The sequence below is a fragment of the Dipteris shenzhenensis genome, chromosome 8 (genome assembly GCF_047967505.1).
Source record: "Dipteris shenzhenensis isolate YYH24624 ecotype China chromosome 8, Dip_SZ_1.0, whole genome shotgun sequence".
Classification (NCBI taxonomy): Eukaryota; Viridiplantae; Streptophyta; class Polypodiopsida; order Gleicheniales; family Dipteridaceae; genus Dipteris; species Dipteris shenzhenensis.
Genome location: NC_141603.1, coordinates 2,287,692 through 2,315,547, shown reverse-complemented (window position 1 = coordinate 2,315,547; position 27,856 = coordinate 2,287,692). Strand labels below are relative to the sequence as shown.

The 27,856-nt window shown below is 44.6% G+C and overlaps 1 protein-coding gene across 1 annotated transcript in view; it reads right to left on the bottom strand.

Annotated features, from left to right (window-relative positions):
- Positions 1-1,172: 1,172 nt before the first annotated feature.
- LOC147898949 (Class II aaRS and biotin synthetases superfamily protein) overlaps positions 1,173-27,856 on the bottom strand; it is a 49,044-nt gene continuing 22,360 nt past the window's right edge. The window contains exons 3-7 of the mRNA XM_087377990.1: positions 23,662-23,931; positions 23,049-23,183; positions 2,211-2,492; positions 1,975-2,103; positions 1,173-1,806 (exon numbers count right to left, since the gene is read on the bottom strand). Coding sequence (XP_087234116.1) covers positions 1,468-1,806; positions 1,975-2,103; positions 2,211-2,492; positions 23,049-23,183; positions 23,662-23,931 — 1,155 coding nt within the window. The 3' untranslated portion in view covers positions 1,173-1,467. The remainder of the gene's footprint in view (positions 1,807-1,974; positions 2,104-2,210; positions 2,493-23,048; positions 23,184-23,661; positions 23,932-27,856) is intronic.

Sequence of the window (27,856 nt, the reverse complement as noted above, 5' to 3'; positions counted from 1 at the left end):
ACCCTAAAGTGATTGATGCCTCAATCAACCTATGCCTGATCTTATCACTAAACAATACATTGAGCACGCAGTGGCACGCGAAAGTACAACAATGCCAGAAGCTAGGATAGTTTAAGAGAGCAAGTTCACTACACCTCTTTCGCCACACATGTAGTGACACTAGAGATTTGAGGATGCTCATTGTGAATTGTAAGTTACTTGAGATTGATAAACATGATTGCTTTGATGTTGCACGTGACAAAGTGCATTGGATGCAAGCTTTGCAAGCAGAGATAACTACAAATAGAAAATTCACACTTGGGAGTTGGACTTGCATGTGTGCAAGAAAGCAATTAGTACTAAGTGGTGGTTAAAGTTCAAATGCAAATCAAATGATTCTATAGACAGGTACAAAGCCTGTCTTGTTGCAAAGGACTATGTGTAGAGGAAAGGCATAGATAACAATGACACCTTTTCACACACTTATCGTATAACTACCATCACGGTGTTGGTTGCTCTAGATGCAGTTTATGGATGTAATATCCATTAACTAGACATTAAAATCGCATCCTTGGAGGGACCTCCTAGAGGAGTTCTCTCTCTCTTAACCCATTGGTTTTGTGATACCTAGCAAAGAACACAATGTTTGCAAGTTAAAGAGGCTAGAAGTAGGCCTAGTTTTTTTGGGTTCTTTGTGAAATCCATAAGTATTATATTACAAGAAACTATGAAACTGTCCCTGCAAAAAGAGGGGACAAGCAGTTACAACATCAAAAGATCTCATTATAGGACAAGAGTAGGATAATCCAGATGATGTGCATAAAGAATGATTGCTGTAGAGAAGCACAGAAGAAATTATAAACAAGCCAAGGTCACCAAAGACTTATGATTATGGTCCTATATATAGTCCATAGTGCCCAAATATGGACTGACTTCAAGCACACCGGGCACGCGCATAAACACCTTTTTTGTGAAACCACGCACATAAACACACACACACACACACAGAGGATGAGTAAGACAGAATCAATATGAAACGACTGTAAGTCTCTTATCAAATGCCCAACCACAGCGCACGCAGATATCTCAACAGTTATTTTTTTGGGCTTCAAAACCCGAGTTCATGAACCTACAATTACTCCATACAATAGGTCACCCAAGTCGGAAACCACCAAACAGTAAACATGACTCAAATTTCCAAAATGATTCAAGAAGAACAACCCCACAAGAGAGGAGCTTTGACCTCTTCCTGAACTTGCTCTTCTCAAACTATTCCTACTTTTCTTCCAGCAGAATTCAAAGGCATTTTCACAAAATACACTCTGACAGCCCTGTCACTAGGTATAAACCTTGAAATGTCAGGAAACTTTCCAATAGCTCACATGTACAGTAGCCGTGATAATTGAACATATCTAGAAAGGTTCTTAAACCCTTTGGTTGCCACTATGACATTCGTAAGACAAAATGAAAGAAGAGCATGCTTGTTGCTCACAGAACAGCAATGGGAAAATCCACTTTACCAGGAAGACTAATACGGACTTGCAACTCACTCACAAGGCAAGCTCTTGATACCTGTTCTGCTTCCTTTGTAACAATACTTTGCAGCCGGACAACGCCTTTGTCAAGCTCATCCTGCCCAACAACAACCATCCATGGAATTTGTTTGCTTTTTGCATAATCCACCTGTTTCATGATTTTGTTGGGTGAGACACAACTAAACTCCGCTTTAACTTTTGCAACCCAGAGCTCCTTGACAATGTCAATTGCTACTTTCACAATATCACCAAGTGCAACAACAAGAACCTCTGTCTGTGTGGCTCTGAGGTGCTGTTCAAACACACAAGAATGAAACCCTTAGGTTCTTTATGATTACACTGCAAGTTGAAAGTAAGCATCTCAATATTCCCTCAGTAGAGTTGTAACAAAAAATTTACTAAGAGGTTCAATTATTGGCATGCATTATCACAGTACTGATCTGTATTTAGGAAATGGTACCTGATGCTCTGCTTCCATAATAGCAAACACACGCTCTATACCAAGACTAACACCAACGGCCGGCACTTGTTTTCCACTGAACATGCCCACCAGGTTGTCATAACGACCTCCTGCAGCTATTGATCCCACCTAGCAGGTTTGCAATTTTCAAGTGGTTAGAAGCGCATTACATACAATTCATCAAGTATATATATACTTCCATTTCTAGAGTATGGTTTCCTCTCTTACTGCCTTACCTGGGTAGTTCCCTTGAACACAGCTTCATAAATTACGCCTGTATAATAATCAAGGCCCCTTGCTAAGCTCAGATCAAATACAATCCTATGGAGACACTTTGCAGCCTGTAGATACCCAAAAAGAAGTGATAATTCTTCTAAGGCATGACTTGATCCCTGATGCTGCAAAAAAGGGCTGCCAGCTTGTCTCAGTTCAGTAAGAACTACCCAAGGATCACCTTTTTTCTGCACAAAGGTCCCTATTCGATCCGCTGTTGCTGTCGATAAGCCTTTCTCGTCAACCTGCCCAGGAAAAAAAAAAAAGCATGCATGAAATAAACAAAAAGAATGGCAGACCACATTGCTTTGCCCCCCCCCCCCCTCCAAACCCTCTAGGTGGGAATCAAACGTCAGGGCAGGTGGGGAGACATCCGTTACAAAAAAGATGAATCCACAATACAGGGATTTTCTCTGGAACAAACATTTTATTGTATTCCAATGAAATGTTATACAAATGAATGGAGAATCAAGGACTACTGTCTCGGAAAATACATTTTTCCATGCCATCTGCGGGCTCCAAAGGAGATGACAACTATTAAGTGTGACACTAGCATATGATAAAAAATCTTTACACAAGGATAAGAATCCATTTCTATGTACCGAGATCGAGTCTGATGTTCATTGAACGTTACACAAATGAATGGACAATCAAGGATTATTGTCTCACAAAATATGTTTTTCCAAGCCTCAATGCGAGCTCCAAACAAGACAACTATTAAGTGTGACATTAGCATATTGTGACAAATATTTACAAGGATAAGAATCCGTTTCTACGTAATGAGATCAAGCTTAAGAACATTATAAATATTGGAGTGAGGTGGATAGTAAAAGAAACAATAACAGTCTTTCGGGACAAGGTGGCCTTGGGGTTCATGCATGTCCTTGCTGGGGTTCAGGAAGAAATATTTCACACCAGAGACTGTAAAGTCACCCTCTCGACATATCTAAAGTCATCCTTGTTCAGGCAAGAACCTCTTACCACGCAAATAGCATAGGCTTTAACTCCACCCTCTACACATATAGGATTTCAAGGCATCCCTGTTCAGGTGAAGAACTTACACCAAAGTGGGCCCCCTCTTACCACTCAAATAGTAAACGAAATACACTGTTAGGGTTTCAAAGACCCGAGCTTCATTGGCCGCCGGGGGTACAGGAAGAAAGCTCCCAAAGCAGAGGCCTAGATTGTATCAGTTTCAAGGCAACCCTGTCAAGGGCAACAAGCTCAGATATTATAACACGCCATCGCATGATATTCAAGTGGATGAACCCAGAGATTAGGCAGAATGGGCGCTTGCCTCACTCAGGTATTTGCAAAATTCTTTTCAATAATCAATCCACATTGTTCTTTTAGCCTGCAAACATCAAACATTCAAAACAAAAAGCATGGACTTCGAAGTTCCAAAACCAGATTCCGCCTGAAAGCCCAAGAACTCCCCAATGCCCGGTACAAAAGAATTTTACGAGCATTTAGCCCCAACAAACAATAGGTAAAGAGAGGGAATTCAGAATTTGTTCTGCAGGTTTAATCCCAAGCCTAGAAATGTGTTCTGCAGGCTTACTCCCACATCAAATTGCGTTGACACAATGGGCTTACTTTCTCTTGTTTTATGTCTCTTGCTTTTCAAACAGATGTGTGGCTTTTTAGGAGACAATGTACAGGTAATGTGCATGTTTAGAAAGATTGGAAGTCTTGACTGTGCAAGGTATGAAATGCTTTGACCTGTGTTCTTGTAACTGGTAACCAACATCAATACCCTACTTGTTTGCACTGTCCATGCCACCTGTCACTAACGGATAGCACCGCATGCAGGGGTCCCAAACCCTGCTCCTTAGATGTGCAAGCCTCCCCAAGCCCCCGAAAAGCGGCAGGACATTTGAGGAGAGGTTCCACCAAGTCATCACACATCTGCATATGCGACTAAAGCCCCCCCAAATCTACATGTCAAGCAGCACATTTATGAGGCATTTCAGCCTCGATTTTCCCATTAGTTCACATAGCCCACACGAGGGGTCTGCACACACATCACATGTTCCCATGTTCCAACACTCTCCCATGGGCCAAGCACTGAATACAAGGTGACCACACACACAGGGCCAGGTCAGCTTTGTCTATTACTCAAACAGGGCAGAATTCCGACCACCCACACGGGGCCAAGCCAGAAAAATCAAGGCAACGACCCACAACAGGCCAGTAAATACAACTGCCTACACAAGACAGTTCACAGACAGCTCACGGACTAACACAAGCCACCAATCCCCATGCCAATCGTCTTCAAACTTTTACAATAGTTCGCTTTGAACATCTGCGCAACAGGGTGTAGTCCAGTATGCATGCGTAGCCATCCTCTCTCTACAGCAAGAGCTGCCCCTCTCAGACCAGTCACAGTCACTGTGGATTGAGGCACACATGTGGGTTACCACATCCCAGCAAGCATGTGCAGCCACAATACAGTAGTTTTACAACAACAGCCGCACGCCAAAGTGCACAATCAGATACAATTCACAGTAACTGTTATTGCTGTAACACCAGATATTGGAAATGGAAGCAAGAGTTCAGGAGAATACAAAGCTGAAGGAAGCTAAAAGGAGATTGCAGCAGCAACAATGAAAAGAGTACACTCGGCTAGTCATAGAGACAAAACCCTACGATGGACCCTAACTAGGGATGTGTTGTGACTAACTCACCCACACACTTAACCTCTAACTGAGATTAGCATAGAAAAGATCTTATAAACGAAAAAAGTGCCCCTAGGCCTAGCCCCTTATTCCATTAGAGATTAATATTACTAACATTTCCTCACCGAATCCACTAACCCAAAACCCGACCCTATACATACATACATACACATGTGCGCACACACACACGTATATATGTGTCCCTTTAGAGGGGGACACACCCAAAAAAAATTACCAACTAATTAATTTAAAAAATCAACATTTATATTTATATTTATTTATGTATTTATTTACTTTTTCCTTGTGTATATTGTTTTAAACTAATTTATTTATCTTTACTCCTTTTTTCGACGCACCCCTTACGGGAAAAAGGCATTGCTAAGCATCTCTAACGCCCCTCATCATAAAGGACACATTTCAAACCCAACTATAGTTAGATGCAATAGAAACTTTAGGTACTCTCGGGTACTCATTAGGTACGTTAGGTTTTTTACCGTCCCACCAAAAAAATCATTCCGACCTAAAATCAACATCCAGACGTACAATGCCTACTTTGTGAATCTGCTCTTGCCGTCGCTCTCCGCTCCCCTGTTCGGTTTTGCTGGTGGGGTGTGACTCTACTTCAGCCTTGACTACCCGCAGCCCATAAAGCCCTGGCAAGTACCTACAACTGTGCAATAGATGCAAGGAGCAATGCAGAGCATGGAGTCTGGACACCACCGCATTGGGATGCACAGTGTAGAAAGCTATGTGGAGTGCACATTGCAAAGGATGGACCGCAAAGCAACATGAATAATTGGCAGCTTTGTGATCAGCCTTGATGGGACAGCATCAACAGGTTGGTACTCCATGACAACCAACTATGATCTCTACTTTGAATTCAATATTCGACTATGCAATATGAGTATTGCATTTGTAATCTATTTGGCATAGTTGTTAGATAGTCACATACGAAATCTTAGGTACGAGTACCTAAAGTTCCTTGAACTTAAGAAATGTTAGAAATAGGTGAGTGGTTGTGTGTGTATGACTATAACTTGATAGTGTTAGTAGGTTATCACTTTATGGTTCACCTCATTAGAATCTACCTCCTCGTCTTTGGCAACCATCCTTGCTTTGTACTTATCAATAGACCTCTCGCTTTAAGTTTCTTTTTATAAACCCACTTGCATGCAACCACATTCTTTCTAGATGGAAGCAATTGGATCAGTGTGGTTATTATGATCGTGTTGATTTGTTATTTCGTGGCACTCTTCCAATGCATATGCTTGTCAGCTTGTAAATGTCTGAGGTAAGTTCTCATGCAGATATGCAATATAAGTGCTGCATTTGTAATCTATTTAGCATAGTTGTTAGGTAGTCAGGTACGAAACCTTAGGTTCGAGTACACGAAGTTCCTTGACCTTTAGAAACAATTTTCCGATATATAAATATGTGTGTGGTTGTTGTGTGTGTGTGTGACTATAACTTGATAGCCTTAGTGGATTATCACTTTATGGTTTACCTACATTGGACCACCCAATGTCTTTAACTATTGAAGATTACTCTCACCATCAGAGCGAATGCTCCAACCAAATTCCTTCCATCTTTCCTTGATTAGGTCAATAGCACTGTTGATCTTCCTATCTCATCATCATGCGCATTCGTGTGCATTGCCTTGTAGCTCAAGCCTATCCATGTGTCTGTAGCTTCCATAGCTGCAATAGCCTTAATCATTCTCCATATGTCTGTAGCTTGCAATAACCTTAATCATTTTCTTCCACTATGGAGTTTGTAAAACATTGAACGCAAGATTGCATGCAATGATTGTCTTGGCAATATCAATATCAGCAACGCGTTGCTGCTCATTCTACCAACTCCTTGAAATTAAGGTACCCAATATACCTGGATCCCTACAATTGAAGATACTCGTAGCCACATTGTCTCTAGATGCATGGAATTGCACCCTCCTCGATCTTGTTCTCATGTGCATCAAATCCTCCTTTGTAGTTGCATTATAGGATTGAGAGGCTCATGAAAATGGTGTGCATTATGTGTGATAACAGCGTGTGCAATATTAGGGGAGCAAGTAGGAGATGCAAAAATGCCCCTCCCACCAAACCATATACATGATGAATCAATCATGTTGTAGAGCTTGTGAGAAGGTGTGCACAATAGTTGCATTTCCATGCCTTGGTATGTGACCCACTTGGAAGGGTTTGGGTAATGCTAAGGGGGTTGTTGTTCAAACTTGAATTGCTTCAATTGTAAAACAAATGGAGAATTAGAACAACTCTTAAGAACAATGTAATCATACAATAGATGTGGAGCCAAGAAACTCTCCTTACTGCTCTAGCCCTTGTTCAATGATTACTAAAAAGAGGAGTCCCTACAGTGTGGGAACTTGCCAAAGTGCAAACGTACCCAAATGGCAAAGATTGTTAAGGTAACTTCAATGCATGTACAGGGGACAGACAAGTGGGCCTACTTGACATCCAGGCTGATCACCTCAGAGTACCGGAGATAGACCCGACAGAGCTTGGGATAACAAGACGTTCAGAGGATGCACCACATATCAATAGATAAGGACAACATCTACTGGATATGGGAGCTGGATATATGGGCTCATTCAGGCCACGTGGCTTTGTGGCATTTCAAACCCATAAGCATTGTTGCATATAATGGTGGAAGAAACCTATCTCTCTCATCCCTCCTGGGACTTTTTGGGGGAGGGAGGGAGAGAGAGAGAGAGAGCGCTCAAGCATGGCTATGGGACTGTAGAGAAGGGGGAAGGGACGAAATTTGGAGATGGGGAGAGAATAGCAGAAGGAAGGGAGGAGAAGAGAAAAGAAGGGGAAAGAGAGAGGAAGAGAGAGAAGGATGAGGGGATAGAGAGATAGAGAGAGGGAGGAGAGGTTGGTCTCTAAGGCGAAACCCTCATGTATCGCCACCATGTGTGGGCATAGTCTTGCACATGCATACCTGCAAAAATGATGCACTCCTCCTCAAACTTGGGGTAGAAGAGGAAACAGTCTTCCAGCTTCGTGAGTCACTCCTCTAACTCATTGGGAGTGCGACTGTCCCCTTTAAACTTATGCACTGTGAGTTTCTCCTTGATATCCTTGGCTGCATAATTCTTGTGTGTGTAACCTCTAGAAGTGCGGGCATCATCACGCTTGAGGTTCACATAATCGGAGAAGGGCATCTCAAGTTTGATGGCCTCTATATGAACACAAAGAATCTGCCAACATGTCATCAAAAGTGGCTTGCTGCCCACCACCAATCCCCTGCTGCGTAGAAGCTGCTGCTATTTGATGCACTGGCTGCGTATGGCTATATGTGCTCGCTGGGAGAGCGATAGGAGCATGAACCTCGGGCTGGGTCCCTCTGCCAAATGCATCTCTCCGAAATGATGGCATACCAAAGGGCTGAGAAGAGGACTGACCTCTCTTCCAACGGTGTGGGCTGCCATATAAACCCAAGCCATCTCTAGGCATACTCGTTGGTGTGGTGAAAGGAGCACTAGCCGGATGCACACCAACGGGTCGGCCCAAAAGAGACGGCTCAGCCTGCATAGATGCAAAAAGCTTAGAACCAAAAGATGGCCTAACATCCTGCAAGAAGGTGCTCTGTGGCACAGAAAATGCATCATGTAAGTCCAGATAATCCCCAAGATGGGGTACATGCAATGGTCCAGAAGACTGATGCTCATAGGCACCACGGGCATCTGCCATAAAACCCCTGTGTGGAGCAGAAAAAACATCCTAACCGTCTGAATGGTCCCCGTGCTAGGGTGCGGCCTGCTTACCCTTATCCTGCAATGAGAAAAGTTGAAGATTGACCATTGACAAGTTACAAAATGCCAAAGGCAATATAATATATGATTCATATATGTCAAGAGTCAAGACTCAAGACTCAAGTCAAAAGTATAAAATTCAGATTCCCAAAAGCCTAGGAAGGCCAGTTGCTACATTACTGGTGATATGATCAAAATCTAGAATGTAGATTCTAGAATCTAGATAGCTCAACTGCTCAAGAGTCCTCCTCCTCCTCCTCCTCCTCCACTACCATCTCCTCATCGTCGTTGTCCTCCTCCCCCCCCTCATCATCATCAGTGAGGGCGTTATCAGGCTTATGAAAACCAATGAGCTTGTCATGAGTGTACTCCTGTCTCATCTTGTTAAGCAAACGCAAGTTTGCATTAACAAAGACAAGATCGTTCGCCCTGCGCTTTAAGACGGTTCCTCTTCTTTGTATGGATGTGGGCAAAGCTGCTCCACATGCGCTCCTACCCACATCCGCTCACAAGAGGAGCTACAACCCTAGCTGAGAATCCGAATGGCAAGCGATTGCAGCTGTGGGGAATCAGCTCCATAGTCCTCCCACCATGTAATAGACCAAACTCGAAATCTGAAATTTTAAAGCCCATAAAATTCAGATATATGGCAAAGCTCATGAAATCTGAAAATTATGAATCATTAAATAGTATTAAATGAGTTAAGATTACCTGTCATGTTGGGCATCTGGCCATCCAAATATGCCCTCCTTATTGCGGTAATTCGCGAGCTGGTCCTTCACTGTCCAGCGAGCCTCTGACATTTGCACCATCTTCTGAAAAGTGAGGTTCCAACCACGGACCACCTCTGCATCACTTTGTTGTGCAGTGTCCTTGTGTTGAAACTCTGGGTCCAACACAAATGCAGCCGCATGAATGGGAGAGTAGTACTGATTCCACCTAGTCACAACCAAGTCCTCCAACTCTTTCAACCTGCATGGATCTTTCTCTAACACTCTGATATTTTCTATCATACGATCCATCCCCTCATATACGTTGCCAATAAAATGCAACAAGACAATCGGCTTACACAAGTCATAAAAGTGTGATGCATCAGCCCAAAAGTCATCGCTGCCTATGCACAAATAGTAGACCAATATCCCAAGAGCTTGCTTTGAAGTGGGCCATGCATCCCACGATGGGCTTGCCACAACCTGCTTAAGAGCAGGTCTCATTTCAATGAGTCGGCGAAGCAATGAACCCAACTATCTCTCTTCCATTATCAATTACAGTTTTTACCCAAGGTAATTTGCCAATGTCTTTCAAGTTTCAACAGATTATTCAAACAATGGGCAACACAAGAACTCCGTTGAATATGGGGGTACTTTTGTTCCAATAATGCACCTGCAGCCCTATTGGTATTTTCACCATCTGAAACCAACTGCACAACATTAGACGGGCCCACATACTCCATTGCATCTGCCCACATCTGCATCAAAACATTTGCTGTTTTTTGTTGTACTCCGCACTCTATGGAGTGCATGTACAAAGAAGGTCCTCTGCAATATGCCAAAATACCCTCTAGTGATCGACTACGTACATCACTCCAACCATCTACTACCAAAATGACCCCATACTTATGCCATTTCTCCTTAACAGGCTGAATGGCCTCATTAACTGCCTTCATCTCATCCTCTAAAAACTTTCCCCTCAATGCATCAAAAGTTGGAGGGGTGTATGTGGGCCCAAAGGCTGTAATTTCAGTCACCATCTCCTTGAAATAAGCAGACCGTGCCACATTGAAACTAATCCCATTCGAGTAAAAGAGACGGGCCACGGTTGCATCTACCTGTGCCTTCCTTAGTAGATGCCATGCAGTATAAAGGGTGCTTTGCCTTCGTGCAGGTGGGAGAGGTGAAGGAGATGCAATAGGAGTAGAACCTGTAGCTCCAAAAACATGTGCACTCCCAGAAGATGAAATTGTAGTAGCAGCAGCAGAGGGAAGAGGACTCCTTTTTGCAGTAGCCATATGAGCACCTGAAGTAGCTCCTCCACCAGGGGATGCAATAGTCCTACCGTTCTTCGCAGAAGGAAATGCCTCGACCTCTCGTGCCAACCTTGCTTTCTCTTCCTCAGAGATTTCATTGCATATTGTAATCCCCTCTCCCTTGATGCCAAGAAGATGGACCTTCATCCTAACAGGAATCCCACCTCTTTTCAATCCACAAAGCCTGCATTGTCCAACTTTCCAGTAGTCATAACTTCATGGTGACATCATTGATCTTTTTTATAATGGGGAATGGTCCAAATCTCCTGAAAGACAGCTTAGCGCATCGCTTGCCCACCTCTTCAATCTTTGCTTGATGATTCTTAAATAGACCCATTGACCGACCCTCTTTATACTGGACATCTCGTCTGGACTTGTTGGCTTGGTGCGTACGATGCTTGAGATTTGGCTCTCAAGAGTGGCTACCACCAAGTCTGAATTTTTGAAGCTGACATTCCAAAGACAACGTTCCAGACAACGAGTTCGTAGTCATGCCATTTGGTCTGAAGAATGCACCACCCACTTTCAACATGATGATGTCTCGGGTATTCACAGATTATTATTGAAAAGTGCGTGCTCATTTGTTTGGATATATCCTTATCTTTTCCACTACTGCAGAGCATCATATTCACCTTGTGCGAAGTGCCCTACAGTTATTGCACAATAATCAGCTATATGTCAACAGACAAAGAAGCGAGTTTGGGCCGATGGAAATCTAGTATCTGGGCTACATCATTACAGTTGGCTTTTCTATAAGAAAAGTTACTTCTTCATGATGCCCACCCCGCCCTTACCAAGGTATCAATGGCACTTTGGAGAAGCTAGAGCACTATTTCTATTGGCCAAAGATGCGAAAGGATGTATAGGGCTATGTTCAAAACTGTCAGATATGCCAAAAGGTCAAGGCTTCCCACAAGAAGGTGACTGGCTTACTTATGCCATTGCCAATACCAGACGGTCCTTCGTGGGACCACTTCCACAATCCGCAATGTTTTTCATGTAGCTTGGTTGAAGCTACATTTCGGACCTCCTCTTACCGAGATTTCCGATGTGCAATAACCTGAAATCGTTGATGAAGCTGAAGTTTTGCAGCCAGAGCAAACCCTTCTTCATAGATGGAAGCATGCATCAGGACACAAGATCCAGGAGTTGTAAACCAAGTTCCGTGATCGAGGTACCCATGAAGTAGTGTGGTTGGACGAATATTTTTTCCAAGAGTTCCCACAAATTTTGGCGGACTACTTGGAAGCAATGAACCTACAGCCAAGTTAAGGAGGAGGGAATGTCACATGCACCCTTGCACTTGGGTGCAATGTGACACCACTGGCTACATCGACGAGTGCATTATAGTTCCCATAATAGGAGATTTTGTTGTATGCTGTGACCCCTTTGTGAGCCCTTGTCCAGGGACAGTCAGGCACATGCTACGTAGGTCAGTCTCTCAACCTTAGGTCAAGTCAGACAGTTAGTCCTTGTCCACTAGTACCCACTAGAAATACCGAGACCTTGATGCTGTCCACACTAACGATGTAGGGCACTTCTGCAAGGCAAGGAAGAGGCTTGTGCGGTCCACTGGTATGCAGGGTTACTGCCTGAGTGACAGTGAAAGCTGAGAGTAATATAAGCTGAGAGAGAGCTGAGATATGACTGAGAGACAGAGCTGAGAATTGAGCTGTGCAAACTGCAAAAGAGAACTTCAAATAACTGATGAAACAGTACCCAAACCTTACTCCGTTTGCTGGTCCAAATCCCCAACTGTTGTGCTGCGTAGACACCGTCCAAATAGGCTGAACTGAGGGACAAGGGCTGAGGCTGATCAGGGCCAGATCTGGAAGTGTTTAGGGGCTGCACAAGGGGGCTGGAATGGAGCTGTAGGAGTGGCTGAAGGCAGGGAAGCTGGATGAGAAATGAGGGCTGCAGCCTCCCTTTATATAGGGGGCTGTGGGCTGAGCTAACCAGCCCCAAACTGGCCGACTTTTAGTCAGCTGGTTTGGGCTGGCTGGTTGGGCCCTTTGCCCCATAAAAGCCTGCCTAGGGAGGGGCACAGGGCAGCCAATAAAGGTAGCCCTTCCCCAACCCATTCTTCCTCATTGTCCCAGTCCTGAGGGGGTCCTTCTGGGCTCCTATCCTAGGCTGAGACCTAGACCTACCTAGAATCCTAAGACGGAAACACTAACCTACCCTCAGGTCATTCGGTTTGCAATACGTGTGCACAGTGCACTCTTCAAAAGCGCGTTTCCGTGCTCTCTCAAAGCACGCTTTTCCAAGTATTAAAGCAAATTCGCCCCTGATTGGCGGAGGGGGCCCTCAGTGAGTACAGGGACCCAATCGGTTGTCATTTTTATCCTCTCTCTACCCGCATCTGCTCTCTCTCTCTCTCTCTCTCTCTCTCTCTATGGTGCATAACACTAATTCCTCGCTAAAGGTTTAAAGAAGGTCTTGCTGTGATTACACGATCAGTTAACCGTTGCATATTACATTCAATTACCGGATTCAAGTAGAATAGGAAAATTGGGACTACTTTGAGACATGCACATGGAAGGTCATGGAAGCTATGAAATCTCTTATGAACTAGCAGCCATGTGAAGTGAGAATCTCATGCATGGTTTTGAATGAGTGAGAAAATCAAGGATCTCCTTTTCAACTCTAGTGGATATTGGCAAGAACTAATTGAATCTATTGTTTATGCCACTGCTATTGATAACATGATCAAGATATTCCAATTCATTAGACTTACTTGCCTTGGCATAGAGTTGGTGGGTCCTCAATAGCTCAAGGACTTACTTAGCATGCATTAGATGCTTCTTGTTGTAGATGAGTATGTCATCAAAGAAAACCAGGATAGTGTTAGACTCGCAGATGCCACCACGTGTAACGAGGGAAAGCACCAGGTGCGGGGGTCCCACTCTTGTCCCTGTAATGAAGGTGGGAAATAGCACGGAATTAGGTGGGAAATAGGTGGGAAAAAATAAGGGAAACTGGTGGTAAGATAGGAGAAAGAAGGGGGACTATATAAGTCAGCGCCTAATGATTTGTATGGTACCTTTTGATGTGACATCTAATCCTATCTACTCTCCCTCCTCCTTCCTACTACCTACTGCCTCCGCTCACACTCTCTCTCCTCCCTCTCTCTATCTCTCTTTCCCCTCATCCTTCTCTCTCTTTCCCTCTCTTTCCCCTTTTCCTCTCTCCTCCTCCCTTCCTTTTGCTATTCTCTCCCCATCTCCAAAATATGCCCCTTCCCCCTTCTCTACATTGGTATCAGAGCATGACTCCGGCACCTTTGCAACCTACAGCAAACAAGCGGCTCCTCACGACGACTAGCGAGACAGCGCATGCGACCACTCAGCCAACTCCAATGACGCCCATCCAAAAATCGATCGAAGGTCCGTACAAGACCTGCGTCGGCCATCCCTACTCCCCCGCGTCCTTGCTCGATTTGTGACATGTTCACGAAGGTCCATACAAGACCTGCGTCGGCCGTCCCTACTCCCCCGCGTCCTTGCTCGATTTGTGAAATGTTCACGACGGAGGATGATGTCACAAATGGAAGAAAAACGTCACGACGATCCTACTAATGCATCTGCACTCCATAGCCAGCTGCAGAAATCGATACTATAGAGTCGCACGCAGCATGTAATCATTGTGGCCTCAGGCAAAGGGCTATCTACACCGTCATCCCTGCTCCCCCGTCGTCGTTGCTCCCACATCCCTGCTCCCCCATCGTCCTTGCTCCCCCGCCACCACAGCCACGCCATGCCTCATCGCCGTCGCCGTCGCCACTTACGCCTCAGACTTGTCATTTACATTTGTAATATGTATTGATCACTACTAAGTTAACTTCCGCTCTAAGTAATAAGTTCTAATTTGTAACTTGTTCTAAGTTCTAACTTCTAACTTCTAAGTGACATTGTGCCATGTGGTAAGTATTATGCACTATATGTAAGTTACAGATAGGTTATAGGCTATAGCATTCTAAATGTGTGTGTTCTCATCTCAAAACCCCCTTTTCTAAACCCCCCCTTGCTGACGTGGCATTTTCCTTTTTCAGCCCTCCCAAAAATCCCGAAACGTTTCTATTTCCGTTTCCATTCCCCGTTTTCGTTTCCCCTAACTGTGCACTGCACCCTTGCAGACGGCACGACCTACTTGGATATGAGATATTAATGGAATCCCCGATATGCTCTGATCGTCGCGTATCATGGCCGGCTAGACCTTCCAAAATCATGAAGGTATCTTGTTGCCAATAAGGAGTCGGCACATGCTCACGGAACCACTGAATCCCAAGAATCATGCCGCACCCCACAAAGGTGTCAGTATAAAGTCCAGCATAAAAACGGCCTTTTGAACTGAAAAAGTAAACTGGATGGCCTTATGCACGATGTGTGTGCACAAGCCGGGAGTGAACCCATCCACTACAAGCTCGTGAGACACCAAAGTGCACCCCCTGTCTTGGCAAGGTAAGGAGAGATGGCATCTTCGAAATTCAAAAGGACAATGAGCTGATGCCCTTTGGCTGTGCCATACGCTCAAATAAGAGCCTTCTTGGTCTGAGAGGTCGTTGAAAGACGACCAAGGAAATGGCGTTCAAAGTAGGCAAGACTGCATTTGTAGCTGAGGCTGGCTGCGGGACTGGAAGAGCCAATGAAGTGGCGATGGTAGAAGTGGGAGGACAATCCTTCTTGCCTTTGGCAATGAAAGCAATCATGTTCTTGGTGGAACCGTTTCTATTTGTCAAGCTGTAAATAGCCTCCCATAATGCCCGCTTTAGCCTTCTCATCAGGAGTCATGTTGGGCTTGGACTGTTGAAAATGAGAGCAGGAGAAGATGCAAGGGAGCAGAGAGCAAAACGTAGTGCAATAGATAAGATTAAAGAACTACAAGGGTGGAGATGGTTTTGTCTAAGTGACAAAATCACACTAACCCACTAACTGTGGTGAGGGGGAAAAACCTCTAGTGAGGGAAAAGTGCCCCTAACTCACTTATGGATTACATTGGTCACTGCCTAACATGGGCTCCTTCTGACCGCCTAGTCGTCTTTCTTTTGATACCGGTTGTCCTTCTTCTAATCCTTACCCGCTGGGCTTTGGAATCCTTCTAGACTTGCTTGGGCTTTCTCCCATTCAGCATCATTTCTTTATTCTAGGTGAGAGTCAACACCCGCTCATAATCAGGCGGGTCAAAGTTTTGAACGGAAAAACAAATGTTAATGTCCAATCCCCAAATAAATTGTGTCAACTTATTACTCTCAGACACGCCCAATTATTGCGCCAATGTGATGATCTTGTTATTGTAAGACAACACGGGCAACCCATTTTAGGAGAGACGAGAAAACCAATCCTCCAGGTTAAGCATATACTGCGGTGGTAGAAAACGAGCTTTGAGTTCAGTATAAGTCGTTGGGTCAGTAAGCTTACTAGCCCAATGTTGCCACCAGGTAACCGCCTCACCAGTGCGATGAGGGGCTGCTAGGTGGACTCTATCTTGCTCATCCTGAATTCGCGCTAACGGAAAATGAGCAACGAACTGATCAATAAACTGAAGGATAGCTGAGAGTGGTCACACTTACCATCATACTTAACAAAATTTGGTCTGCACCGGATGAGTGTAGTTACTTTTGTCGATGACGAAGTTGTGGCGGTGACCACTGCCACGCTCAAACTGGCCTGCATAGTGGTTAACATTTGTTTGTGTTGGAGAAGCATTGCCTCTCGGTCTAGTTTTTGTTGCCACTTTGCCTGGGTGAGCTCTGCAAGTCGTAGTGCCTCCTCATTTTTGTGTTCCTCACGCATCAACAGCTTGGCTGATCTATTGGAATATTAGGGTCATCTCCCCAATTCTGAGCAAGGAGAATGACATACAGCATAGGATGGGACAAGGAGGGTGCAATTAGGGCTGTCATGTGGGTAGCAGATAGGCTGCCACATAGGCAGATTATTTTGGGGCATCCAGCCCCTATATAAAGAGCCCCATGTGGGGGCTCCTTGCTGTTAGAAATGAGGAGGGAATGAATCACTCAATCCTCCACCCAAGATCTCTCCAACTCTTACACACTCAACTTAGATAGATGATCACAGATGCAACAAACACACACTCAGAAATAACAGCAAGTATAGACGGAGAGAGAGAGTGTATTCATCCACCTGATGGTGGGCAGAAAATGGCTCTAAGGGAGCAATACAAATCACAGCAGGGTGCTGGAGAAAACTGATGAACTCTCTCTCACAAAACTGTCCCAGATCTGAGTGCTGAACACTGCCTTGGAGAAGGGCTTTCTGTAATGCACTGGATGCTGGGCTGAATGTAGAAGTGGGCCTTTTATAGGCTCTGCCCAGGCCCCTTCAAATGACCGACCAGCAGGGTCGGTTACCCTGTCTAGTGGCCAACCATAGGGCCCCATAAACCGACCAGGGTTGGGCCGACTTGGCCAGCCACAAGCCCCTATATAAGGGTGCCCTAGGTGGCCAGTCTGTATTGCTGCTGGTGCCTCCATGTGAGGCCTAGAGCCCCCTTATACCTATTGTTGCAGGCTGCGACCTGCCCTCTGATGCTTGCCTAGGTCTCTCCCCGGCCCTACTACCTCTCACTGCCCCTTGTCCCCTCAAATCGGGGGCTCACAGGTGGGCACAGTGAGATTCTAACACCCCCCCTCAATGTCACAACTGTGGGCCAATCCCCATACATCTGATGAGGTGCTCCATCTGTTCTCGAGGAAGTGCCTTCGTGAAAGAGGTCGGACAAGTCGTCCGCAGTCGCGCAGTACATGAACTCGATCATGTCGTCGATGATGAGCTCTCGAACAAAGTGGTAATGAACTTCGATGTGGTTGGTCCACGCATGGAACACTGGGTTCTTGGCAATGGCTATGCAACTCTGATTGTCGCACGTCAGCACTGTTGCGACGTCCTGACTCACGTCCATGTCCTCCAGAATCCACCTCAACCAGAGTGTCTCATAAGCTACTGTACATGCGGCTCTGTACTCTACCTCGGTAGATGAAAGGGCCACTGTGGGTTGCTTCTTACTCAGCCAAGAGATAGCACCAGATGCAAGTAAGAAGCAATACCCTGTTGTTGATCTTCTGGTGTCAGCATCACCCACCCAATCACTGTCACAGAACCCGCCTAGTTCGATGCCTTTGGTGTAGGTGATCCCGTAGATGCAAGTACCCTTTAGATACCTCAGCACCCGTAAACCAATGACTCTTCCTGGGAGAAGCAGAGAATTGGCATAATAGCCCAACTGCATAACAAATATCAGGTCGAGTATTGTAAGGTAAAGCAAGCTTCCTACCAATCGTCGGTACAAAGGAGTATCGACCGGCTTAGATGTGTCGTGAACACTTAGCTTGAGTCCGACCTCCATGGGAGTTACTACTGTCCTGCAATCCTCCATCTAAAATCTCTTCAGAAGTTCTCTGCAATATTTCTCCTGTGAGATGAAGATCCTGTCTTTGGCCTGCTTCACTTCTATCCCAAGGAAGTAGTATAATAACCCAAGGTCAGTCATCTCAAACTCAGTCATGAGTAGCTCCTTGACCTGGGAAATCTTCTTGACATGGTCACCTGTCAAGATAAGATCATCAACATAGAGGATGAGTACCAATCACAACCCCTTCTCAATGAACAAGTAGAGGTTTGCCTCAGAAGGGCTCCGACTTAGCCCTATCTTCTGAAAGAATACATCTATCCTTTGGTACCAAGCTCTGGGGGCCTGTTTCAGCCCATATAACGCCTTCTTCAACCTACAGACCTTTAATGGGGACCCTAGATCTTGAAAGCCATGTGGCTGCTCTACGTACACCTCCTCCTCCAGGGTTCCATTAAGGAATGCGGACTTCACGTCCATTTGAAAAATAGGCCAATGGAATTGGGCAGCAAGGGCAATCACTGTCCGGATAGTAACCATGCGAGCTGTGGGAGCAAAAGTTTCATCAAAACCCATGCCTTCAGTCTGAGCAAAACCTCTGACCACTAATCTTGCTTTGTACTTATCCAAGCTGCCATCCGATTTGAATTTAAGTTTGTATACCCACTAAGTGCCGATGACTTTCCGACGCGGGGGCTTGGCCACTAAGTCCCAGGTATTGTTCTTCAGGATAGCATCCATCTCTCCCTGCATGGCAGCCTGCGATTCTGGATTGTCCTTCGCCTCCTCGAAGGACCTTGGCTCTTCAAGCTGAGCCACCAACGCAAAGTTCATGGATGAGGTCTTCTCAAGACGTTGGGACCGACGCAATCCGGAACTGCTACTCTCAGGTATATCGGTGACCCGAGAGTCTTCCAATGTTCTTAGGTACCATTGGGGCAACCTCTTATGCTTCTCAATGGGAGGACGAACTGGAACTGCTTCTGGAATATCCTGCTCTTCCTCAGTACCTTGTGAAATATCACCTGGGGCGAGGTGGGTTCGGGGATTGAACAATCTCCTCCTCCTCAACCTGAGGCTCCTCCTGGGGTCCCCCCCTGCCGCCGGGGCACCTCGACCCGCATGGGTCGGGTGAAGGGGCGGCCGGGGAAAGCGAAGCTTTAACCTCAACGTTCAGATTCCTTTTCCTCAAAGATGACAAGGATCTGCTTCTTTACTGGGTCGAAGAGTCGATAGGCCTTGGATCCTTCGCTATACCCAACAAAGATACATTTTCTGCTCCGGGAATCAAGCTTGGTCCTCTCTTCCTTGTGCACATGAACCCATGCGTTAGAACCAAAAATGCGAAGATGAGTGATAGATGGCTTCTTACCATAAAATGCCTCATATGGAGTCTTGTCCTTGACGGCCTTCGTCTTGGTCCTATTGAGGATGTGTACTGCTGTATTGACAGCTTCACTCCAATAGGCTTTAGAAAGGTTTGTCCCTCGTATCATAGCAAGCTCTATCTCTGTGGTGGTTATGTGCTTCCTCCCGGCTACCCCGCTCTGCTATGCTTGCAACAAAATGTGTTGAACTCGTCGGAGGTGAATTCTCCCCCTCTGTCTGTACGGAACATCTTGACATTCTCCCCTGTCTCCTTTTCAACTCTGGCCTTCCAGTCCTTGAATTTCTCGAAAGCCTGTGACTTTTTAGCCAAGTAATACACCCAGATCATTCTACTGAAATCATCCACAAAGAGAAGTGAGTACCTAGATCCTGCCCACGATGCTGTAGACATTGGGCCACAAATGTCGGCATGAACCAACTCAAGTGGTTTGCTGGCCCAAAACGAGGCCTCTTGTGGGCACTTGTCCCTGTGCTGCTTGCCTTCTAGACAAGCCCTACAGACACCATCATTGCCTGTAATGGGTGGAAGTCCATCCACCATCTTCAACTTTGACATTTCAGCCAAGGTTCCATAGCTGACATGACCGAAGCGCTCATGCCAAAGTTTGGACTTTACGTTGTCTCCATGAACCAACATTGCACTCCTTGGGCCACCATCTGTCCATTTGCTTTGGATGTCACGGTGACCTTGCCGTCCTCAAAGAGAACTGACATGTTGTTCTTGTCCATCTGACTTACAGACAGTAAGTTTTTACAAAGGTTGGGTACATAAAGTACTCCAAAGATATCCTTCTCCTCTCCTACGGTCGTAATGAAAGGAATGCTACCAATGCCCTTCACAAGACATGTCCGGAAATCCCCGACAGAAACTTTGAAATCCGGGTGTGTACTTTCCATGGTTTTGAACCAAGTCTTTCTATTAGACATGTGCTTTCAAGCTCTGCTGTCAACATACCAACCCTCTTTTCCTTCACTGACTGCATACGCTGAACAATGTTCACTGATTAAAAACAACTGTCCTGTCGTCACATTGGCAAAATCATTCTTAGGCTCTTCTTTGATCCTGGCTTCTCTCTTCCGCTTCTGATCCGCCTTCTTCTTTCGGCATTCTTTGGCGGAGTGGCCAAGCTTTTCATAGTAAAAGCACTTCATTTTCTTCTTTCGGTCTACGTCCTCTGACTTCTTGAATTCCTTTGACTTGCCTTTTCTAGGCTTGTCTTTGGCCACTAATGCCTTTTCGTCGATTTTGCGTAAAGAGTTTCTCTCGAGCCTCCTCCTGAAGCAGTAGTGGGCCAAGCTCCTCAAAGGTGGGTGGCTTAGGCCGTTGACCTGCAGTGACCGTAGTCACAAAACTTTTGAAACTCCATGGCAACTTATGGAGTGTGAGCAACGCCAATTGACTCGAGTCCACCTTCTGACCAACCGCTGCGAGCACGACTTTCACCTTTGTCAGATGGTCATGCACAGTATCACCCTCGTTCATATCAAGATTATAAAGTTGATGCTGAAGAGTAATGATACAGGCTGTATTGTCGGTTTCATACAGCTCCTTCAGTATGGCCCATGCCTCTAGAGATGTCTTTGCCAACTGAATATGAGCGATCACAGCATCTACTGTCGTGCCGATTAGCATTGCTAAGGCTTGAGCATCCCTCTCCTCCCATGCAGTGAGTTCATCCGCATCTACTTCAAATAGAACATCACCTCTTTTGTCCACAATGTCCTGCGGCTTCACCTCAGTCCCAATCACTATCTTCCACAGCCTCCATGCCAACAGATGGCTTCGGATCTTGACTTTCCAAATTGGATAGTTCGTCCCATCGAGCTTTCCAGCTTCACCAAAATTGGGAATGAATGAAGAAGGAAGATGACTGGAGGAGGAGGAAGGACGAGCAGTGGGTGTAGAGGCTTCTGAACGCTGATCCATCTCGGTGAATAGCAAACTGAAAAACTGAAGCAAAAAGATATACTGACCTCCCAATGCTAGCCTGAGGTGAAAACGGAATCGCCTTTCTGCCAAGGGACTCCTTCCTTCAGAGAGTGCTTTGATGAAGAAGAGTTGACAGCCTATGGCTTTGATACCATGTTAGAAATGAGGAGGGAATGAATCACTCAATCCTCCACCCACAATCTCTCCAACTCTTACACACTCAACTTAGATAGATGATCACAGATGCAACAAACACACACTCAGAAATTAACAGCAAGTATAGACGGAGAGAGAGAGTATATTCATCCACCTGATGGTGGGCAGAAAATGGCTCTAAGGGAGCAATACAAATCACAGCAGGGTGCTGGAGAAAACTGATGAACTCTCACACAAAACTGTCCCAGATCTGAGTGCTGAACACTGCCTTGGAGAAGGGCTTTCTGTAATGCACTGGATGCTGGGCTGAATGTAGAAGTGGGCCTTTCATAGGCTCTGCCCAGGCCCCTTCAAATCACCGACCAGCAGGATCGGTTACCCTGTCTGGTGGCCGACATAAACCGACCAGGGTTGGCCCTGGTCGGTGGCCCTGGTTGGGCCGACTTGGCCAGCCACAGGCCCCTATATAAGGGTGCCCTGGGCGGCCAGTCTGTGCTGCTGCTGGTGCCTCCATGTGAGGCCTAGAGCCCCCTTATACCTGCTGTTGCAGGCTGCGACCAGCCCTCTGATGCCTGCCTAGGTCTCTCCCCAGCCCTACTACCTCTCACTGCCCCTTGTCCCCTCAAATCGGGGGCTCACAGGTGGGCACAGTGAGATTCTAACACTTGCAACACTTGTGGTCAGCCTGCACATCACTGCAAGGACTGAGAAGTGGAGCTTCTTGCAGCAGCAAATGTCCCTGACACCTGCAGCAGACCCAAGTGCATAGCAACACCTGTAGGAGAGTATAAGGAGTGCCTTAAAGAGACATTTTATTGAAATTATACTACTTAGTTCCAAGATGTCGCTAAAGCACTATCCTTGCTAACAATGTACAGTAGCATTGTCCTCAACTGATGCAGAATACAAACAAGCAGAAATGCATCTTGTGAAGTTATCTGACTGAAACCTCTTTCAAGACTAGAAACACCATCTACAGAACAAGTCATCATTTACTCATGTACATATAAATGTTGATGATACGTTCATATGATCTTGCAAATCTTAATTGCCATATTATCTTTATTTCCTAGAATACTTTGTGCCTTTAGGGATAAGCCTTTGGGCAAAAAGACTCTCGACAGCCAGATGGTTGTTATAAAGTCCTTATTTTTCCAAAGAATAAATTGTTATAGAGTCATAAGAGCAGCAGCTTGTGTAATGAACTCACTATAGCAATTAGCTAGATAACAGAATTGCAAATTGGTTAAAGATATTGGAGCTCCTTTTGCTGATAATACAAGCATAAGTATGCTCTTGTATGGCCACAAAACCTTTGAATGCAAGAGACAGAAGCAAAAATTACCATGCATAAGCTTTGTACCAAAATTTGAAGATACACTATATACCTTCATTGTGGTAAAGGATATGTGATACACTGCGTTGTGAGAGGTATAGTAAATTACAACATACATAGAGCTTCAGCGTGCTAAATCATACCATTTCATCTCGTACTTGCTCCCATTTTAGCTTGTCTAGCTTGTCAATAGCTGAACAGATTGCCCTAAATTTGGCCGGTGGTACACCACATATTTCTAGCATACCATCCAGCAATCTCCTGTGATTTAGCTTCACCTGTTCTTAACATCACAATTACATCGAAAAAACAGGAGTTCAAAAAGCATCACTATCTATTTCTCAATCAGATCCATTTAAAAACCAAAGCAAATGTTGTTAACAAGGTTAGAGACACAAACATTGAAAAGATTCTAGATACTGGAAACATAAAGCACCAGGATACTTTCAAACGACACAGGTGCACAGAGCAAATATCAATGAAGCAGCTGGATCAAGTATCACTACAGCTTGTCAAACCTATTTTGACAAAAGCCTCATAACTTGCTATTTTTCTTCCCAGAACTCATGCACAAGTTCTCTACAAATGCCATAGGATAAACACAGCAAGACAGATTAGAAGAGCACAAATTGCCTTCCCCCTGAAAAATTTTAAGAAGCCCTAGCTTTGGACAATTTCCACAAACCATACTTCACCACAAGTTATCCATTCTTTCAAGTTCCATGAAGTAGCAGGATTTGTAGGCATCAGTTATACCTCATAATCACCGATGTTCAGCTCATCAAGGAGCTCTGTCAACACCTCAATCACTTCAAAATCAGGAAGCATGGGTGCAGACTGTCCGGGAGACTGTCCAGCGATATCAAAATCACACTGATAGAACTCCCGAAATCTTCCTTTTGATGGATTGTCTCGCCTGTAAACTCTTGCAATGTGATACCTTTTCATGTTGCTAATGCCATGTGTAGCCACATATCGAGCAAATGGGACTGTCAAGTCATACCTCAAAGAACAGATTTCACCACCCTACAAAATACAAGTTAGAAATAGTCAAGAGCATCGAACTTAAGAACCTCTTTTGTTACAAGGATGCTTTCGCAATTTTGTAAGCAGCAGTCCTTGCCTCACGTTAATTGCTCACATCAAACTACTGTTCCCAAGCACGTCTGTAACAAAAGAAATGTCAAAGCTGACCAAACTCAAGATGTTACATTCTGGCTCAGTTTAGAATCTTCGTGAACATTCTGAGCCATCTGACACAGTCCATATGCAGACAACCAGCAAAAAAAAATCTGCTCAGGAAATTGGATTCCTAAAAGCCCAAATCAATGTCACTTCAAGACAAAGCACATCATCAAAAGCCTTCTTCCAGGGCCTGCATGCTACCCGAAAGAAAAACTCATGTCTAAAACATAAAAAACTAAAATAACCCCTTACACATATGTACCGCTTCCTACTAAGATGCAAAATTACAATCCTAACTTTGTTTTCAGCTTATGTTCAATCATTCCAAGCATGCCTAAGGCCAATACACCATGGATAAAAGACTTCATATCTAAGATTGTGCGTACTTTTTTCATTACTTTTCAAAGCACAAGTACACGCGTTGATATGCATGCTTAGGTTTCCACCAAGATTGGTTGACTATGGTCACACCGCAAATCCAGTACCAATTATCTTTCATCACGTAACAAATACTCACAAAAGCAAAGTGCAACTCCTGCGTTTGGGCTTGTGCTAAATCCCTCCGTCGACACCAATATGATGGACGTCCACTAATAGAAATACTTATCACATCCGTACATTGACAACAAGCCAACGTCACTATCCACGATCTACTGACGACACAAATTTGTATTTGCACCTTCATTAACCATAAGAGAGGTGCTCATCGACACCTCCTTGAACCAACCAGACAGTACACATTATGCAAATACCAATATGAGGATTCTTAATAGATTAAGACGGCTCAGGAGTAAGCATGTTCAAATCTCTCAACCTCTTAATAGCACCCAAGTAAAACCTATGTACGCCAAACTTATCGTACTACTTGTATTGAAGATCCAAACACCCTCCCTCTCCAACACGCAATTCGGATTTCTTCCATTTGCAAGTTCTATTTGTTCCTTCATGGCACCATTTTGAATGTACTCTACATAGCAGTGCTCCCTATCGTTAGCAGCTATTCTATTTTTGTATTAGAGCTCTAGCTTGATTTTTTAACAAGATAAATAGCCTTGTAGTCTTCAAGAGAGGGTTCCTTTTTAAAAAGCAATCGTGCAGCCCTGTAAGGAGATCATGTTTATGGCTGCCAAAAAGCTGAAAACTTAGGGATGGATGTGTAAGAGTTTATGGGATCTCATGTGTAGTGAGAGAGGGCTTCTTTGTGGGGTGTGCCCTGTTAGAATTATTGATAAATTCTAGGTAGTGACCAATGTAAAGTCAATAAGTGGGTTAGGGACACTTTTCCCTCATTTTGAGGTTTTTCCCCCTAACCACAGTTAGTTCACTAACTACGGTTAGTGAAGGATAAGTATCCTTCTGGCCCAGCTCCTTGCTCCCACCACCTAGCTCCCTGCTCCCAGCCTGTACATCCGTGCAGCAGCCGTCCATACAATAGTACGGATTCCGTACCTACTCACGACGCCATCAACCATACAAGCAACACTGTAGGCACATTGCTTTTTTTTTTTGAACAAAAATTTGGAGCTTCTGTGCATTCTTGGACAAGTATTGTAAGCAGATTGCAATTTCTAGCAAGAAATTCGGGCTTTTGTTATTGGATTGTAATTTTGCAGTAGAAGAGCAATTTGGGAGCTTTGCAAGCTTTTTGGACTCAGTTTGAGTCAAATTCGAGCACTTGGGAATTTTTGTAGATATTTTACTCTGGTGCATTTTGAGCCATTGTTTGGCTATGGATTCAAGCAGGTGCATTTTGAGATTGTGGGTGTGCTCATTTGCACACATTGGCAGTAGAATTTGGTTCTTTTGCAGAGAAATTGCAAATTGGGGCTTTCAGTCATTTGCTCTTTTTTGAGTTGCAATTTCTTGCAAAAATTTGGGGCTTTTTGCTTAACACTGCAATTTCTTGCATTTTTGGGACTTTTAGGCAATTTACCCTCTTTTGGATGCAATTCCCCTGAAAAAAATTGGGGCTTTTGGCATTCTGATGCAATTTGGCAGTGTACAAGCATTTTGGGACTGTTGCAGGCCATTTTGGACTCATTTTGAGTGACATTGCAGACATTGGCAACTTTTGCAGTGTTTTTTGGCAGATTGAAAGCATTTGTAGGATAATTGAAGTGCATTTTTAGAGTTTGATAGGCTGTGACAGTATTTGTCACTGTGGGCATATTTTTCTCTGCAGATTTCACTTGTGCATTTTACATCCCAGGATGGGATTTTACTTGGTCAGTTTGCTGTATTTTTTGAAATTATTTGGTGAAAATGGCTCAAAACAACCCCAATGAGGTGTTCGGAGTTCTCACACAGGAGGATAAGCTGGATGGCACCAACTACTCCTTGTGGAGTTTCATGGTTCGCAATATCTTGGTTGGCAGACATCGTTGGGATTATGTCAATAGAGATGAAGCAAGACCAGATACAGCGGCTACACCTGTCACACCTACAGCTAGAGGCAGGGATAGAGGTGCAAATGCAGCACAAGAAGTTGGAACACTCGCTCCAGGAGCTCCCACAGCAGAGCAAAAAAGATAGGACTCTAGAGATGCGCAAGCTCTTTCAGTAATTTCTCTTTCTGTCAAGAGGTTCATTATACCTCATATTCGGTCATGCAAGAAATCTATGGCAGCTTGGGAGATACTAGAGAGTATGTTTGCAGCAAGAAATGATGCCAGGGTCTCCTTTCTAAAGCGAGAACTTTCCCATACGCATATGGAGGAGCGAGATTCCATGAATTCTCACCTCACAAAGCTTCAGGACTTGAGGGAACAATTGATGAATATTGATGAAGTCATTCCGGATTCAGAGATTATGACCACCACTCTGAACTCTCTTCCTGAGTCCTATCTCGGTTTCCACATCTCGCTGAATTTGTCATTGAGGGGGGGCAGCAATCCTCTATCTTTTCACATTTTTGGTAGAACTTCTATTGCAGGAGGAGCAAACTCGCAGAAATATGGCAACCCGGGCTGGCGAGCATGCTATGCTCTCCAAGTTCAAGCCCAAGGGTAAAGGGCAGCAAAAGCCACGTGCCAATCAGCCCACAAATCAGCATAAAGCTGATTCAGGACAACCCTCTTATAAGGCAAAGGGTGATACAAATAAGCAAAAAAAGAAGGGCGTCTGTCATTATTGCAAGAAGCCAGGTCATTATATTGGAGAATGCAAGAAGTGCATAGCCAAAGAGAAGAAAAGGGATTCCAGTGTGGCTGTGTCCGATGCATCAACTCCACATTCTCATGATTGGGGAGATGTTGCAGCCAACTTTGTAGAAGAGCACTATGCCTTTCTGTCTTGCTCTTCAGATTTTTCAGCCACTAATGATGATGACCCATATGCTTTCTTGACTTGCGGTTATGAACCTTCAAAGGATGCATGCTCTCTCAGTGTTGATGAGACACTTCATACTTGGTATTTTGACAATGGACATGTTAGATTTGGACATGTTACATTATTATTTGGGGATCCAATTCATTCAAGAGAGAAGTGGTATCATTATGTCTCAACTATTGCTGAAACCCTTGCTGGACAGAAAGGCATCTATCTTTGCATACCAAACACGGGAAGCCTGTTTCAGCCCATATAAAGCTTTATTCAGCTTACATACCTTACGTGCATCATCTGATACCGCAAAGCCTGGAGGTGGTTTCACATACACCTCTTCCAACAAGTCTCCATTTAAAAATGCTGTTTTTATGTCCAACTGATGGACTTTCCAATCCAAATGTGCAGCCATGACAATAACAGTTCTGATGGTTGTCATCCTGGA